The sequence below is a fragment of the Callorhinchus milii genome, unplaced genomic scaffold, assembly GCF_018977255.1.
Source record: "Callorhinchus milii isolate IMCB2004 unplaced genomic scaffold, IMCB_Cmil_1.0 Scaffold12, whole genome shotgun sequence".
NCBI lineage: Eukaryota > Metazoa > Chordata > Chondrichthyes > Chimaeriformes > Callorhinchidae > Callorhinchus > Callorhinchus milii.
The window spans coordinates 5,074,418-5,091,982 of NW_024704753.1; the positions used below are offsets into that span (position 1 = coordinate 5,074,418).

A 17,565-nucleotide genomic window follows, 5' to 3' on the forward strand; every position below is an offset into this window, starting at 1 on the left:
GAGCCTGTTTGCAATATTTGCAAATATCAGATCCACACTCACATCAGGATAGAGATTGCAAACAGTTTTGCAAACAATAGTGCACTCGGTAATGAGGGAGAGAGAATTGCAGGAGGCGGAAAAAAGGAAAATGGGTGAACGCAACTGCCCCACTTTTCTATTAAACAAAATGAAAAGCTCATTCTCGCTTGGCTGGAATTTACTAATTTTGTTTGGCAGTACATCACAATCCACTTTCTGATTTATGTACCCTCACTGTATGTATGTATACCTTATGTACATCAGTATTACCATTCTCCAGCACATTTTGCTTGTGGGATGAGTTCCACCCGCAGTGTTTCATTTATCTATTTAAAGACGATGTTTATTTGCAAAGAACCTGACGCAATATTTCTAAATGTTTGCCCTTTTGCCAAATGATCTTCTTCCCTCAGATCCACACTCACATCAGGATAGATATTGCAATACAGTTTTTTTTCAATTCTGTCTTGTTCTCTCTTTCAAAACAATATACAGTATTAGTTATTTTATAGATCATGTATTATTAGGCTATACATTATTTTATTGATAGTGCATGATTAGTCTGTAGATGTTACATGATTATCAGCCTTATGGATGATATATTGATTATTTTATAGCTGATATATGATTATCAATTGATAGATAATCCATAATCTCCCCCCGCCCCCCAACCGCCTGATCGGGTCCAAATCCCTAACTGTGCAGCGTCTTAGTCCATAATTATTATTATAGATGGTGTGTATATTATTATAGATGGTGTGTATGTTATTATTATTTATATATGGTGTGTAGCATTTCATCCACAAATGTACAGTCAATTCACTTTACAGTATATTCTGTGAAGTGCTTTGAAACGTCTAGAAGACCTGAAAAGTGCTATATCAAATTCAAGGATTATTATTATATTATTATTACAGATGGTGTGTATATTATTATTATTGATGTATATATTATTATTATACATGGTATATATAATATTATACATGGTGTATATACTATTATTATATATGGTATATTATTATTGATGGTATGTGTATTATTATAGATGATCTATATTATTATTATAAAGTATATATTATTAGAGATGTTGTGGCTGTATATTGTTATTATAGATTGTGTATATTATATTTTTTAGAGATAGTGTATGTATTATTATTGTACATGATGTGTATATCATTATTAGAGATGGTATATATTATTATTATACATGGTGTACATTATTATACATGGTGTGTATATTATTAGAGATGGTGTATATGTTATTATTATAGATGGTGTATATATATTATTAGAGATGGTGTGTATATATATTATTAGAGATGTATATATTATTATTAGAGATGTATATATTATTGATGTTGTATATATTATGAGAGATGGTGTATATATCATTAGAGATGTTGTATATATTATTATAGATTATTATAGACATCTATAATAACAATATATACACCATCTATTATTATAGATGGTGTATATATTGTTGTTATAGATGATGTATATTATTATTAAAGATGGTGTATATATTATTAGAGATGGTGTTTATATTATTAGAGATGGTGTATATATTATTAGAGATGGTGTCGTGTAGTCCTTTAGTTCAGTGGTTAGAGCACTCGCTTTGCAAGTGAGAGACCTGAGTTCAATTCCAGGCAGAGGGCGAAACCTTGGGCAAGTTTCCTTACTCCACACAGAGCCTAATAATAATCCCTCTAAAACCAAAACAATAATAAATTGGTCATTTTCAATCTACGACTGTTTGTGGGACATTGCTGTGCGCAATTGGCTGCCGCGTTCGCCCACAAATATACAGTCAATTCACTTTACAGTGTGTGTTCGTGAAGCGCTTTGGGACATCCTCCAGACGTGAAAAGCGCTATATCAAATGCAAGGATTATTATTATTATATATTATTATTGGAGACGGTGTATATATTATTAGTGATGGTGTATATATATTATATATTATTGATGATGACGATGCTGTGGCTGTAGCACTGTGTGTGTGTGGTGACGTATGAGTGCTGGTGACGTATGAGTGCTGGGGGCGTGTCGCTGTGCGGTGCGGGGCTGTGATTGGTTGGCGGGCTGGCGGGCTGGCGCAGGGGGTTGTGGGTAGTGATGGGAGGGGGAAGCTATGGCGGATGTGGAGGCGCCGTGAGTATTGTGCGGCGGCTCCCGCTTCGCCTCGATTTTCTCTCCTCGTCGCGCGCTTTCTCTCTGTCTCTCTCTCCCTGTTGCTCCGCTCTCCCCCCCCACCCCCCCCACCCCCCCCTCTGCCTCGGGTCAGGACGTCTGAACCTTCTTTTATTCTCTCCTTTTAGGGAGAAGAAAAGAAGGAAAGTAGAAGAGCACTCTGACAAGTTAGTGTTGGCATTTCAAATGTTAGCGGCGGGGCTTCAGGCCTGGGCGCCCGGCCCTGGGGAAACCAGTGCGTGTGAGGGAGGGCGGGGGTGAGGGAGAGAAGGGGTGAGGGAGTGTGTCTGAGGGAGGGAGGGTGTGTCTGAGGGAGGGAGTGTGTGTCTGAGGGAGGGACTGTGTGTCTGAGGGAGGGAGTGTGTGTCTGAGGGAGGGAGGGACTGTGTGTGAGGGAGGGAGTGTGAGGGAAGGAGTGTGTGAGGGAGGGAGTGTGTGTCTGAGGGAGGGAGGGACTGTGTGTGATGGAGGGAGGGAGGGTGTGAGGGTGGGAGTGTGTGTGAAGGAGGGTGTGAGGGAGGGAGTGTGTGTCTGAGGGAGGGAGGGACTGTGTGTGATGGAGGGAGGGAGGGTGTGAGGGTGGGAGTGTGTGTGAGGGAGGGAGTGTGTGATGGAGGGAGGGACTGTGTGTGATGGAGGGAGGGAGAGTGTGAGTGTAGGAGGGTGTGAGTGTGTGAGGGAGGGAAGGAAGGTAGGAAGGTGACTATTTTTTAAATATATAAACCCAATCTGGACTCTCCCTCTCACACACACTCACATGTAAATGAGAGTATTACAAAAATGAACTCCCCACATTTGCTGATGTTGGTAACACTGGCGCTTGTTAATGGATGGATTAATGGCTGCATTTCTGTATCTGATGATCGCTAGACAACATCTCCAGTGAAAGGGGTATTTGTCTGTATGTGTGTGTATGTGTGTGTGTATGAGGAAGGAAGGAAGGGTCACCGTATGCGAGGAAACATACAGCAGAAACCGCTTTAGCCGGACAAAACGGCTGGCCCTGACGTGTCTGTCTTAAGCGGCTCCCATTCCCATATATAAATATTAAAACTGGCGACAATTACTAATGCCGGCAGCACTAGAGGGAGTTTAAGGGATTCATGGCTGTATTTCTGTATCTGATGATCACTTAGACAACATCTCCATTATTATTGTTGGGTGCAACTTCCATGATGGTAGAGTGTGAACTAGGTGAACCTTACTTAGTTATTTTTGTCTAGCAGTTCCTAAGATAAGCGTATCTGTTTCAGAATTTTACTGCCCTCGTTCAGTTTGTTGCTGAACTCACGACAGGGCAAATTAAATTTGGCCGGCGGATGGTCACCCTAGTACTGTAGGGAGGCTCCGGTCAGCCTGCCGCCTTCAGGGATCGACCTGCATCCTTCAAAAAAAATACGGTCGGACTCGTGGCTTTTAATATCATATTTTTAATCATATTTAATAATATAATCCTTGCATTTGGTATAGTGCCTTAGGGATTCACATTAAGGAGCACAGCCCAAAGTGTTGGGAGACCTATGGCTTAGACTGTGTGAGTTCCAATCCCCACATGAGACTTGAACCCACACGACAACAAAATTACATTTGTATAGCGCCTTTCACGTCAGGAGGACGTCCCAAGATGCTGGACAATCAGTGTTTCGGACAGGAGCTGTTGGTTGCGATCGTGGAGGGCATGTGGGGAAGGAGGATTCAATCTTCTGACTCGGAGGCCAGAGTGCTACTACTGAGCCGGGCTTTGGAAGAATCTTTGGCTAGAAATCACAAAACCCCACTACAGCAACTGAAAGTGAACTTATTTTTCTGGAGCTTGCTTTTTTTAAAACAAAAACACACTCCTTTTTTGTTAATATAAGTAGGTTTCTCAACTTTTTGGGGTTTGTTCTCTGATTTAGCTGGAAAATTGTATGAAGCAAGCTGTCTGTCTGGATAAGCTGCACTCATTGCACCGAATTTGGTTTGAGACTGAAACTGGACTGAGGAAGTAAATCCAGTGCAATGTTTTTGGACATCCGTGACAGTAGAACATTAGGACACAGGTTTAGGGTTCCAAAGGACAATTTCCGGATAGACGATAGGGTGCATTTGGCTGAGGCCAGCACATTGGACTCATTTAAAAAACTAAAAACATTTAATTCTGTGACGGGAGGATAATCGATGATTGGAAGAATGAGATCAAAAGGCCGCCTTCATCCAAAGAAATCTTGTGAATATCAGACCCCAGATCCCTAGATTCCTTGCAATAATTGTGCGTCAGGTGTTATTTTGGCTTTACTTCAACTTGTGATCATTGGGATTGATTGGTTCATAAAAATAGCTTCCAGCAGGCAGCAAAATGTTTCTTTGTTTGTACACATCCTTATTCTTATAATAATACTATTCCTTGTGTTTGATACAAGCGTCTTATCACATTGTCACAACATCTCAAAGCGCTTCACAGAATTTACTGTAAGGCAACAAATTTTCACACAAAAATGTCCCAAACCATTAAGTGAATGACAGATTTTATCTGGGGGATTGTTGGACATTGGGAGAAGCTCCCTTTTCTTTTGAATAGTACCACTATTTTGCTTACACGTTAGTTTAAATACGCATTTCTCTTTCCTAGATAAGCTCAATTAAGTTATGTATTTTTTATCCATCACCCATAAGAAGTCCCTTTGCATCTCAGTATACCTTGTACTACTCTCCCAAAATGAAAGAAGCAGATCTGCTTCTGGACTTCCATTAACAATATTCCATAACTGGCTCCTGGTAGATTTGTTTGATACAACCAGTCTGGAGTTTCTTCAGCTATGGGAGACCCAGTTTAAAATTCTGAACTGGTCAATCGAAAATACTTAAACTATGTATTTACTTCATAAATGTTTCAAATATTATTTGTGTTGTGAAAACTGATTTTCCAGTTGAGATTACTGTGTTCTGTGCAGAATGTCTGTTGATGGTGGGTATGGAGACACTGGAGACTGGGAAGGTCGCTGGAGCCACGTGAAGACGTTTCTGGAACGTTCAGGACCATTCACACACCCTGATTTTGAACCGAGCACTGAAGTGAGAACCATTCAGTTTTGTACCAAAAATGTTAGCTCTGGAACATCGTTTTGAATGCAGCCGCTGCAGTTTGTTCTTGCTGTAGTGTAATCTAATGTGAAATTACCAATGCCAGATACCAGTGAAATCTGCAGTAGCTGGATAGATAGATAGTTAGATATGTTTCAGAATTGCATCCCTAAACATGGTCTGATGTGATGAAGTTGTACTTTGACTCGGGCAAAGTGTGATCAATGTGTGCTCATTTTGTTTCCTGCCTAAGGGTCTACTTTGACATCTATAAAACCAAAGATGTCAGCCCAAGTCGTACACTCTAATGTTACTCCTTATGATTTGTCAGAGTAGGATCAGAGAAAGATTTATCTGTTTGTTGAAAGATAATCTGTACAAAGAGTGACTAATCAATCCAATGTAGTATTTTTCAGGATGTAGATGTTCTATTTGTGGCATTTTGGTATTTGAAATTTTGTATTATATAAAAGTTAAGGCAGTAGAATTTTAATTTCGGTTGTAATTGTTTTACGTCTGTGTCAACCACTAAACTGCAGTTTCTTTCTTCAGTTACTCCAATTTCTACTGGAGACCTGTAAAGTTCTGATTATTGGAGCAGGTGGTTTGGGATGTGAACTCCTTAAAGATCTGGTAATGTTATTTTATTTCTATTTTATTGCTAAATATGGCTGCTGTTTCAAACAAGTTTTGTACGCAGATGAAAATAGTGACACCAATTCATTAAGCTTTTACCTCTTTTACCACAGGCTTTAACAGGCTTCAGGCAAATTGATATCATTGATATGGATACAATAGATGTTTCTAATCTGAATAGGCAATTTTTATTTAGGTAAGTGATTTGTAAGGTTACATTGCAAACTACTACTGTAACCTTTTGGCAGTGGATTTTCAGTTTGCAAGTCATGGTTGCAAATACAGTGCAGTTTTGCTATAATGCACTTCAGTATATCAGAGGTTCGGACATTGTGGGCTAACGTGGTGGACTTATGTTGCATAAAGTATTCTCTTTGGTGAGAGGGGCTCCAAGACATCAATGGTGACTCTGCAAGTGAGCTCAAGATACCACGTGCCAACCCCCGGCACCCATTTAGAATGTGGATCCAACTATAAAACCTGCATTCAAGGTTCAGTAAAGCTGATGCAATTGCATGGTTTGGGACTTCATGGAATAAACCCCAATTTTTCTGCTTCCTCTGACATATTTCAATGTTATGTTACTTTTACAGCTCTGGTTGTTCGGTGCTTTTCATAAGTTAACATTTAGTATTTGAAGTTAGCATCTAGCGAGCTTGAATATTCAACAACACCAATTATGTATAGCGTCCTTCACATCGGAAGTACGTCCCAAATCGTACACTCTAAATTCAATCCACCATTTGAAAGGCAGTGTACTTTGATTGGAAATTGAAAATCTTCAAATTTATTTCAAAATAATTCCTTTAACCTGGGTTTGCTTTATAAAAAAAAATGTTCATTCAGAGTGAATGCCTAAAATGATCCAATTTGTGGATATTCAGTGATTTAAGTTCTTATTAAGCATTTTATTTCTTCACAGATCAAAAGATGTAGGAAGGCCAAAAGCAGAAGTAGCTGCAGACTTCATCAATAGTCGAATTCCGGGCTGCAATGTAGTTCCGTATCCTTTTTTTGTCTTGGCACTAAATATGACCAAAATAAACCTGAAATTAGAAATAGTCTTAGCAAAAGAATCAATTCTGAAGTCCTATTTCTCTGAAGTGGTGTTCGCAAGAGAGAAGATACGCAGGAAAACCCCAAGGTCGTCAATGTCAAGTGTATCAGGAAAGCTTTCTTTCCAACTCAAGCTGGCTGGAGAGAATTCTGTAGATCTAATAGTCTATCTGCTCACAGCAGAAGGAAGACTGTATGATAGCGGAAGATTGCTGAAGTAGGAAAGAATTATAAAACATCAAAGTTAAAACTTCCTAAAGCTGACGCTAACTGCCTCAAAACAGTCCTTAACATAATATTCAGACATTTCAAAAAGATCCAAGATTTCAGTGATACCTTCTACAGGCGTAAGTTTAAAAACTGGTTTCTGAACACAGCAATTGGCTTTATGTGGGAGGGGTTGGTCTTAGAATTTGCCGATGAAGCTACAACCCATTTACTGCTCTATAATATCTGACCATTTGGTATACTGTTCTTGTCACCATCTCAAAGTGTTTCATAGTTGAGTCCAGTAGCACAAGCGAGAGACCTGGGTTCGATTCCCGGCAGGGTGAAACCTTGGGCAAGTTTCCTTACTCCACACGCCTGATGATAATCCCTGAAGAAAAAATAATAATAAATTGGTCACTTCAATCCATGACTGTTTGTAGGACACTACTGTGCACAATTGGCTGCCGTATTTTGCCCACAAATATACTATCCATTCACTTTACACTATATTCTGTGAAGCGCTTTGAGATGTTTAGAAGACATAAAAAACGCTATATCAAAATGAAAGGGTTATAAACTTTCTGTAAAATGCAGTAATTATATTTTGTGGGCAAATGCAGCAGCCAAATTGCAAACAATAGCGTCCCACAAACAACCATGAAAAGAATGACAAATTTTATCTGGAGGATTATTGGCCAGCATGTCGGGAGAAACTCCCTTTTCGAAAATTGCTGTGGGATCGGGCAGCATCTCTGACTAGGCAGCAGCATCCCCCAGTACTGCATTGGAATGTCAGGTTAGATTATGAGCCCAAAGTCTCAATAGGGTTGAACCGGCAACCTTCTCGTTCTGAGGCGAGTGCTGCCAACTGAGCCAGGCTGGTATCTTATAGTTTAAAAATCAGGGCTTTGTGCTAAGTTAGCTGATTTTAACTGAGATCAGCTGATTTGGTGTTTGAAGAGCCTCAGTGTAGTTGAAATAAGGAAGTGAAAATCAGCCAGCTTCTTGATCGCTATGCAGCGTCCTCCGCTGGAAAATTGATATCTATAGATATTAGTAAAGCTAACTCAGTTACAATCTGAATTTTCTTTCTCTTCCTCAACACTCGGTATTTAGGCTTACACAGGAAATATAGTCCCATGGGTGAGGTACTGGAAATCAACTCAAAAGAATGGATGTTTATCTTGATCTGTATCTCAATAGATGTATTGTGTTACTGAACTATGCCTTTGTTTCAGAATTTCACATAGTTGTCTGTGGATTGGATTCTATCATTGCACGAAGATGGATTAATGGAATGCTGGTATGGAGCAGCAGATCTGTTTTAACAATTGTAATAGTAACAGTTGTAAAGTAGTTCTCACGTGATGGGATTCTCAAAACAGCGTAGGCCACAAGTGTGAAGCTGGAGCAGTTTAAAAAGTGATCTGAACTGATGAGATGTAAAAGCTGCTACAGGGTGACCAAAAAGTCGTGATAACTACCCCTTTATCTAAAAAAAAATCAGAATTTCTTTTAAGACTTATTAAACAATGAAATGGTATAGCGACTTTTTGGTCACTCTGTGCTATTCTTTGTAGCAATCGCTGAAAAATACAGAAAAAATTAAAAATACAATAACAATTGTAGGAAAGTGAAATGTATATTTAAACTAACGTGTAAACAAAATAGTCTTAGTCTTCTACACAGGATTATTTAGTAAAGTCTTTTTCACTAGCTCTTCCTATACTTCCACGTCTGTATGTTTAGTTAAAGAACTCAGGATTTTTACATCTAATTTGTTGTCTTTAGATATCCCTTTTGAATTTTGAGGAGTCAACACTTGACCCAAGTTCCATTATCCCGCTGATTGATGGTGGGACAGAAGGGTTTAAGGGCAATTCCCGTGTTATCCTGCCTGGAATGACGGCATGTATAGAGTGTACCCTGGAACTCTACCCTCCCCAGGTAACATCTGGTTCATGGTTTTAATACCTTGCTAAACCAATCCGGAACTTTGGGGTCTTGTTTGACTCTCAACTATCCTTTCTACCCCACATCTGCGCCATGACCCGCTCTGCCTTCCCCCGCCTCCGCAACATCTCCCGGCTCCGCCACTGTCTCACACGCAGGCGGCCGAAAACTTCATACGTGTTTCTCATTACATCGTGGCTCGACTATGCGAGCTCCCCAACTCCTCCCTCCATAGGCTGCAGATCATCCAGAACTCTGCAGCCCATGTCCTCTCCCGCACCAGGCTCCACGACCCTATCACCCCCATCCTCGCCCGACTCCATTGGCTTCCCATCACACAGTGGATACAGTTCAATATCCTGGTCCTCACCTTCAAAGCCCTCCACGGTCTTGCTCGCCCACCTCTGCAACCTCCTAACCCCCTACCATCCTGTTCGCTCCCTCCACTCAGCGGTCCCCAGCTTGCTTCATGTCCCCCGCCTCGTCGCCCCACTATTGGCGAGTGGTCCTTCCGCCACTCTGCCCCCACCCTCTGGAACTCCATCCCGCAATACCTCCGCCACGCCCCCTCCCTTGCCACCTTCAAGACCCATCTCAAGATTCTCTTCGTCCGTGCTTTCGATCTCTCTGCTTCCCCCCACTGCCCTCCACCCTCTCCGACCCTCAGCTTGGATCCGTAACTCTGTCTGTCCAGCGCCTTGGGACGTCCTCCTGGCTTGAAAGGCGCTATACAAATGAAATTTTGTTGTTGTTGTTAGTAATTTTACTCAGGTCAAGACCTGAGACTTGAACAGGTAGAAATGGTGAGTTTATTGTATAGAAAACTGCACCTGTTGCTTTTGCTTACATTAGGTACTTCTAGAAATGTTTAATAACTCCCCAAAATTGATTCTTGCGGTTTTAAAACTATTTTAATTTTTTTGCAAACTACCTAAAAAGAAATACAAACAACCCCTCACTTCAAAATATACAATATACAAAATATACAATCAATTCACTTTACAGTATATTCTGTGAAGCACTATATCAAATGCAAGGATTATTATTTATTATTACCCTCTTCGGTTTGGTATTTCTTCCAGATTAACTTTCCTATGTGTACAATTGCATCTATGCCCAGGCTTCCTGAACACTGTATTGAATATGCCAGGATATTGCAGTGGCCCAAAGAAAATCCATTTGGTGGTAAGTTTTTAACCTTAGTTTAAAAGAAAATGCAAGTCTTCTTGAAATCATTATCAAGTGCATTCAATAGATAATTGGTTTCATTCATGAATTACTATAAATATTTCAAAATATTAATATAAACTCAAAAGTATAGTTTTGTTAGAGATAGATAACTCAGACTTTAAACTTAGACCAGAGTGGTGAAACTTAATGTTTAATGGAAGATGAAAATGTTATCAGTAAATAATAGAGGTTCATGTTCTGATCCGAGTAATAGGAGGCAGGAAATGTCTTAACAGACTTTTATCATTGAACATATATTTATTATACATATATTGATGATAATCCCTCCAAAACAAAATAATAATAAATTGGTTATTTTCAATCCACGACTGTTTGTGGGACGCTGCTGTTTCTCCCACAAATATACGGTTAATACACTTTACAGCATATTCTGTGAAGCGCTTTGAGATGTTGAGAAGACGTGAAAAGCGCTATATCAAATGCAAAGATTATTATTATTGTTTATTATTATAACATGAGCATTCCCTTAGGATTGCTAGAATCTGATTTTATACGGTATTTGAACAGCTTTTGTACCAAACGGACATATTTTTATTTTCCTAGAGGGCATTGCGCTGGACGGAGATGATCCAGAGCATATTCAGTGGGTTTTTCAGAAATCGCTTGAAAGAGCAGCTCAGTTCAACATTACTGGTATCACATATAGACTGACACAAGGTGAGTCCTATAAATTAATGACTTGGGCATTTACCATTTCTTTAAAATCACAGTGTGTAAACGTGTCTTTTAATGAAACTTTACCTTCTGTTCTTCTTTTGCAGGTGTTGTAAAGAGAATTATTCCCGCAGTAGCGTCTACCAATGCAGTGATTGCAGGTACATAGTGTATTTAAGCCAATCAGATACTGGTGATGTACCTTTTTCTGTTTTCGTTGAATTGCGGGATGTGAGGTGACAAATTAAAAGATTGATTAACTCTGATTTCACAGTTAATATTGCTGAAGTGCAAGTACACTCTTGTCAGTTATAATATAAGCAAAATTACACGTTTTGGACCATTCTGGAGTCTGCGGAACAGCCTTTGTGATATCAGGAGCAACCAACAGGGGGCGACATTTATAGTTGCAGTGGAACCTCCAAGACACAAACTCACCGACAATCAATTGCATTGTATGTGGGGATATGATGTAGTATTGTCTAACTTTACCGCCTTTCACCGCTTTGATTTAATAATGTACACACCATATGTACAGCAAATTGAAATATCCATAATGGTTACAATAAAATGGACTTTTGGAAAATAGCAAATCCTCAAGTTAGCTTTCATGCACGAGAGTTTGTAGTTTTATGGTTCTACTACATGATATCTTTGCTGAGATAAATTGGAGGAAGGATATTACTGAATTATTTACGCACTTTGAGATGTTACCCACGTGAAGCGTGCTATATAAATGCAAATAATAATAATAATAATCCTTGCATTTGATATAGCGCTTTTCACGTCGGGAGGACGTCCCAAAGCGCTTCACAGAATACACTGTAAAGTGAATTGACTGTATATTTGTGGGCAAACGCGGCAGCCAATTGCGCACAGCAATGTCCCACAAACAGTCGTAGATTGAAAATGACCAATTTATTATTGTTTTTGGTTTTGGAGGGTTTATTATTAGGCTCTGTGTGGAGTAAGGAAACTTGCCCAAGGTTTCGCTCTCTGCCTGGAATGTTCACAATTTTGTGGCCATTTCGCCCACAACATACACACAGTCCATTCACTTTACAGTATACCCTGTGAAGCGCTTTGAAATTTCTCGAAGACGTGATAAGGCGATATATCAAATGCAAGGATTATATTATAAATTTGTTGTTGATATTGAATGATTTTCTGCTATAGCTGCTGGTTTTGTATTAGTTTCTTTGATTGAGTGTTGACTGCATCAATAACTAATCTTGGGAAACAAATTCTGTTTACTTCCTTAGCAACATGTGCCACTGAAGTGTTCAAAATTGCTTCAAGGTAAAATTTTCATTTTTATTTCAAGCACTTGATGGTTTTGCTTCTGCTTTCATTGTCTTCAGAAGGGGAATTGTTTTCATTAAACATGGTATTTTTCTTTATACAGTGCGTACATTCCTCTGAATAACTACTTGGTGTTCAATGACGTTGATGGATTATACACTTATACGTTTGAGGCAGAGCGCAAGGTAAAATCATTCTTAAAAGCTATTACATATATTTTAATTCTATGCTAAATTGTTTCCACTTGTTTTCCTCTTCTGTGGTAAAGAAATTATATGTTTTATGTTAACTGCAGCAAATAAAAACTGTGCACCTGTTTATCATTTTTTCAAAATATCTCCATTCTATTTAATTGCCGTGAAAGCACCTGGAAAAAGCCTAAATATTGCAGCATCCTATTAAGATTTGTATTTTTGTTTGAAGGAAAACTGCCCTGCTTGCAGCCAAGTCCCTCAAGAACTACAGTTTTCACCCTCTGCTAAACTTCAGGAGATTATTGATTACTTGACGCAAAGTGCTTCACTGTAAGTCTCACTTAAATCATTGCTTGATGCTATTGCAGATTCCTGGAATATTTTAAAATGTATGAAAATTTAAAATATTCTGTCGTGAGACTTAAGCATGTCGGTTTACTCTATCAAGATTCAGGGTAGGATTTCTTCCATTGAGGTCATTTCTGATCTCTTGCTCAATAAAGTGAAAATAAACTGCACAAAATGTATTATTAATAGCAAATGGTGGACTGATAAATGTTTTAACTTCTTCCCTGTTCCTTTACAATGTAAATTTTCCACTTGTCTTCCTCATTGTGCCTTGTAGATATCACTACTTATTCGGTAGTGTATTAACTTTTGGCAGTGCGTCTTATTTGTTTGAATTTGTGTTTTAATATAGAAATTGGTCTGTGTCCTATTTAGGCAGATGAAATCCCCAGCTATCACTGCAACTTTGGATGGAAAAAACAAAACACTTTATTTACAGGTAGAAATTGCTTCTTTTACTCCTCTGCAAACTTCCAGTGATTTTTTTTTAACGGAAAGTAAACTTCCTATGAAAACACTGGAAGCTAATTTCAGGTATGTTTTACAGACTGTTGCATCAATTGAAGAAAGAACAAGACCAAATCTTTCAAAAACCCTGAAAGGTGAGTTAGTAAGGTGCTCGAGTTTGCACGGTTGGCCCTAACATTTTAAGAAGCTATATTTTATCTGTTAAACATCCCTAAGCAGATACAACACTGGAACATTGAAAATTAGGAGCAGTAAAAGATCATTTATCTCTTTGAGTCTGCTCTGTTAGGGACTGTTCTATGGCTCACATACTGCAAACTCCTCGTCCCACCTTCCTGCCATATTTATTCTGCAAGTATCTTCTTCTCTTTTCAATCCCTTAATTGGATTCTCATCCATGGCTTTCTGTAGCAGTGACTTCCAGATTCCCTTTGATCTTCCAGATAATAGGACATCAATGTATGACGATCAGCTTGATGTCTGAGTAGCAGAGTGATACTGAGGCATATAGACCAAGAATATTGAGTACTTTTATTAACCTGATCTGACGGTTGCATTGCTACATTTTGGCTGTGCCCCTGCAAATTGTGGAGAAAGTGGGGAAATTTTCAAAAAAAGTCACAATCAGTCCATAATTCAGATTGTACTCTAGGAATAAAGTCCTTGGAACAGATAATTTAAAAGCACTAGAGATCTGTAAAAACTAAATATCTGCACGTGAGTGAATGTATTAATTTCCTTGATGTTAATGTGTTCTTGAAATCTTATTTTTCAGAGCTGGGACTTGCAAATGGACAGGAACTGGCAGTGGCTGATATCACAACGCCCCAGACTGTGCTTTTCAAACTCCAATTCACTTCTTGACAGATCTACATACATTTTTAATAGTTAAACCATATAAGAAGTTGAAGTAGGCAAAAACAATCTGTTTATCGTCAATTTACTGACTTTTTTAAATACGCTTAGGTTATTTTGAGGGATTCTCCCCAGCTTCTGTCTCAATGCCATCGGCATGCTAGGCTGTGGTTCCACAGGAGCAGATGTCCTGTGAGAGCCTAGACATTGAGTGTGTTGGCAGTCTGTCTGTTTATCCACACAAAAGCACTTTTAAGCAGCAGTCACGAGAAAGCAATTGGAAATTGGCTAAATTTGTTGGCTTCCCTAAGCCAATTGTAGCATGCTATCTGCTGCCCCAGCCAAGATCAGCCAACTGCACACAGATCAGAACTGAAGCCTACAACCTTGTGATCTGTATGACTTGGTGTTTCACCAGTGACAGTCCATTTACCCACTCAGTCATGGGCAGAGAACAACCCATTTATCTTTTAACTGACTTGTATTTGAAGTTGGATATATTTACTGGTGGCACATGACACCTCAAATGGTTGAAGATCTACTATGTGCAGTATATTGTTTCAAATGATTTGTCAACTGAATCACCCAATGGTATTAGAAAGGAACTTGCATATAGAACGCGGTGGCACTTGGCATGCAAGTCAGAGTACTTTTTGTTACTTATTTTGTGCACTGTAACCTAGTGAAAATTGTGAGATTGTAAAGTTTGTTTACAGTACAAAAGCAATTGATTGTTTCATACACTGTACAGACTTTATTTTGCTGAATGAAAATTCAGTTGGACTTTTTTTCCCCCCCGATGGAAGAATTTCACATCCTGTGTATTTAATAACATTGAAGGTTTTATGTATTTATTGACGTGGAATATTAGCTCCAGCAAATATCTGACATAGTAAAGCTCACACTGTAGACTTTAACACTTTTAAAAAAAAGGGCATTTGGCAAGTGTTAAACACTCACCTGTATTTCACAGCAGAAAATCATATGACCATTTTTTAAAAAGCTGTCCAATGTTAAACCTTGTTTTGGTAAACATCTTTGCTGTGATGTGTTGTGGAAATTCAAAAGCTGATAAAGCAGAGAATGTTAATTCTACTAAATTTCTAACCTGTTTTTGTTTTAAACATTTCCCAAAACAACAATAAATAAGTGTGCAATAAATGAAAAATATTCAGTTTAGGTGCTCCAATTCTAATGCAGCCTTGAAAGTTTAACATTTAAAAAGTGGAAATCTGGATTGAACTCTAGATCAAGTATTTCCAACTCATTTTACACTTTGCAAATTGTAGAGAGCAAACCGAGGGAGCGAAGAGGTTGAAAATAAGCAGAGAGAGAGCAATTGAATTTGAAAACTTGTGGAAGGAAATGGAAATGAAAATTATACTCCAAATGTATATTCTGGGGAGCACCACTTGTGACAGGAGGGCTCTAAGTACAAATCATAGTGATTTGAAATCCTCTGAGGGGAAGAAAGGAAGGGATAAATTACCAGGATATCCCTGCGATTGAACTGACTCCTGGTAAAGATGGGCATGTACAATAAATAAGGCATTGTTGATGGTTGACTTGTAAGTGTAGATATGTTCTAAACGGCTCAAGCTGGAGAAGTACTGTGACGCCCCCAGTGTAGTATGTTTTATTAGTCAGCTAGCTGCACAGTTACAATCTTTTTATGGGTGATGGGGGCGGGGAGATAAAGTACTCTGTATGCTTGTGATAATGTTGGACAGCTCTTTATAAAATGTGCCAATCTTGGTTATTTTTTGTAGATCTGCAAAAGTGCTGCAGTATTCTTACGTTCTGACCAGGGACATGCAGAGTTTTGTGTGATGGGAGTTTTGACTGAAGCATTATTAACATTAAAATGAAAGTCAAAGCAACAATGATGGGAAATATTTTCTTCAGTTTTTATTTTGATTTCAGAGCAAGTTGTGTTTCAGTAGCTGACGTTAGTGTTTGAGATGCTTCTGAAAATCAGAATGATTGATGTATGATGGATATTATAGGGGTGCAATGAAGGTGGGATTTCCTACTACCAAAAACAACAAATTGCATTTATATAACACATTTACGTCAGGATGTCCCGAGGTGCTGAACAATTAAGGGTTAACTGCAATGATGATAATTTGCCAATCATCCTTCCATTCGATATAGCTACTTATCATGTTGTCGAGTCATCTTAAAAGAGATTCATAAGATTTTGCAGCTCAGCATCAAATCACACCCCTGTTTAGCACTCCCAAGACTATTCATCCAAAGGGGGCTATATAAATGCAAGTTGTCGTGAAAAGCAACAACCAATTTGCGCAGAGCAACGTCCCACACACAGCCACAACAAAATTACATTTGTGAAGCGCCCTTCATGTCAGGAGGACGTCCCAGTTATGAAATTAAAAAATACTTTTATTTGGACAGTTTGTTGGCCAGGACAAACTTCTCTTTCGAGTAGTGCTATGGGATGTTTAAGGCGCACCTCAATAGCCAGACAGGAAGAACCTTGGTTTAATGTCTCATCCAAAAGATGGCAAGTCTGACAATGGAGCATTGCCCCAACAATGCAATGAAATGTCAGGGTGGACAGTCCAAAGTCTTGACGTGAAGCTTGAACAATCTTCTGATTCAAAGGCAAAAGCACTAGTAACTGAGGTATGCTGGCACCTTGCGTGAAGAAAGAGCTAAGACATTTTTATCTGTGGTCTTATTAGATCTCTGTAGAAGTCCTGAAGCTCAGTGTTCAGAGCACCCCCTCACGAGGGAGAGACCTGGGTTTGGTTCCTGGCAGTGCCAAACGTTGGGCAAGTTTCCTTGGTCCACCCGCCTCTGTTTACTGAGCAGTAAGTAGAAACCTGGTTGTAAGTTGATCAGTGGATCGCTTTTCTGGGGGTAGTAGTTCCTTCAAAAAAAATTGGTCTCTCAATCCATAACGGTTACTCCCATTTACTATTACTGTATTTTCCGTGAAGTACTTTGAGACATCTCGAAGGCGCTATAATCATATGCAATGATTATTATCTCAGTGTTAATTAGCACTGGAATTAACTCTCCAAGAATACAGGAAGGAACCGAACCCTTCGGTAATTGACGTAAGAGACGGAATTTTAAGCTGTGAAGTAACCCACTGGTCAACCAATCACTGCAAAAAATACACGGAATAAAATCGAAGCTACAACAACAACAACAAGACTGCAATGATAGAGCGCCTTTCACGTCGGGAGGACGTCCCAAAGCACTGGACAGTTGGGTCAGGACCGGGGCAGAGGGGGAAATGGTCAGGGGGGAGGGGAGATGGTGAGGGGGGAGTGAGTGAGGAGATGGTCAGGGGAGGGGGAGGGGGGGGAGATGGTGAGGGGGGGAGGGAG

General features: G+C 39.3%; 1 protein-coding gene across 2 annotated transcripts; it reads left to right on the top strand.

Annotated features, from left to right (window-relative positions):
* Positions 1-2,094: 2,094 nt before the first annotated feature.
* On the top strand, positions 2,095-16,086 carry uba3 (ubiquitin-like modifier activating enzyme 3). Of its 2 annotated transcripts, XM_007895204.2 has the most exons (18): positions 2,095-2,177; positions 2,345-2,383; positions 5,150-5,270; positions 5,832-5,912; positions 6,029-6,111; positions 6,838-6,918; positions 7,275-7,318; positions 8,420-8,484; positions 8,973-9,128; positions 10,217-10,319; positions 10,929-11,042; positions 11,147-11,200; positions 12,302-12,338; positions 12,445-12,526; positions 12,765-12,865; positions 13,259-13,322; positions 13,431-13,485; positions 14,127-16,086. In XM_007895204.2, exons 1-18 carry the CDS (start codon positions 2,158-2,160, stop codon positions 14,213-14,215), a joined length of 1,389 nt encoding a protein of 462 aa, XP_007893395.1. In that variant the 5' UTR covers positions 2,095-2,157; the 3' UTR covers positions 14,216-16,086. The 2 variants fall into 2 exon arrangements, with proteins under 2 accessions (XP_007893395.1, XP_007893396.1); XM_007895205.2 differs by lacking the exon at positions 2,345-2,383 and having other exon boundaries at positions 2,097-2,177.
* The last annotated feature ends 1,479 nt before the right edge of the window (positions 16,087-17,565 follow it).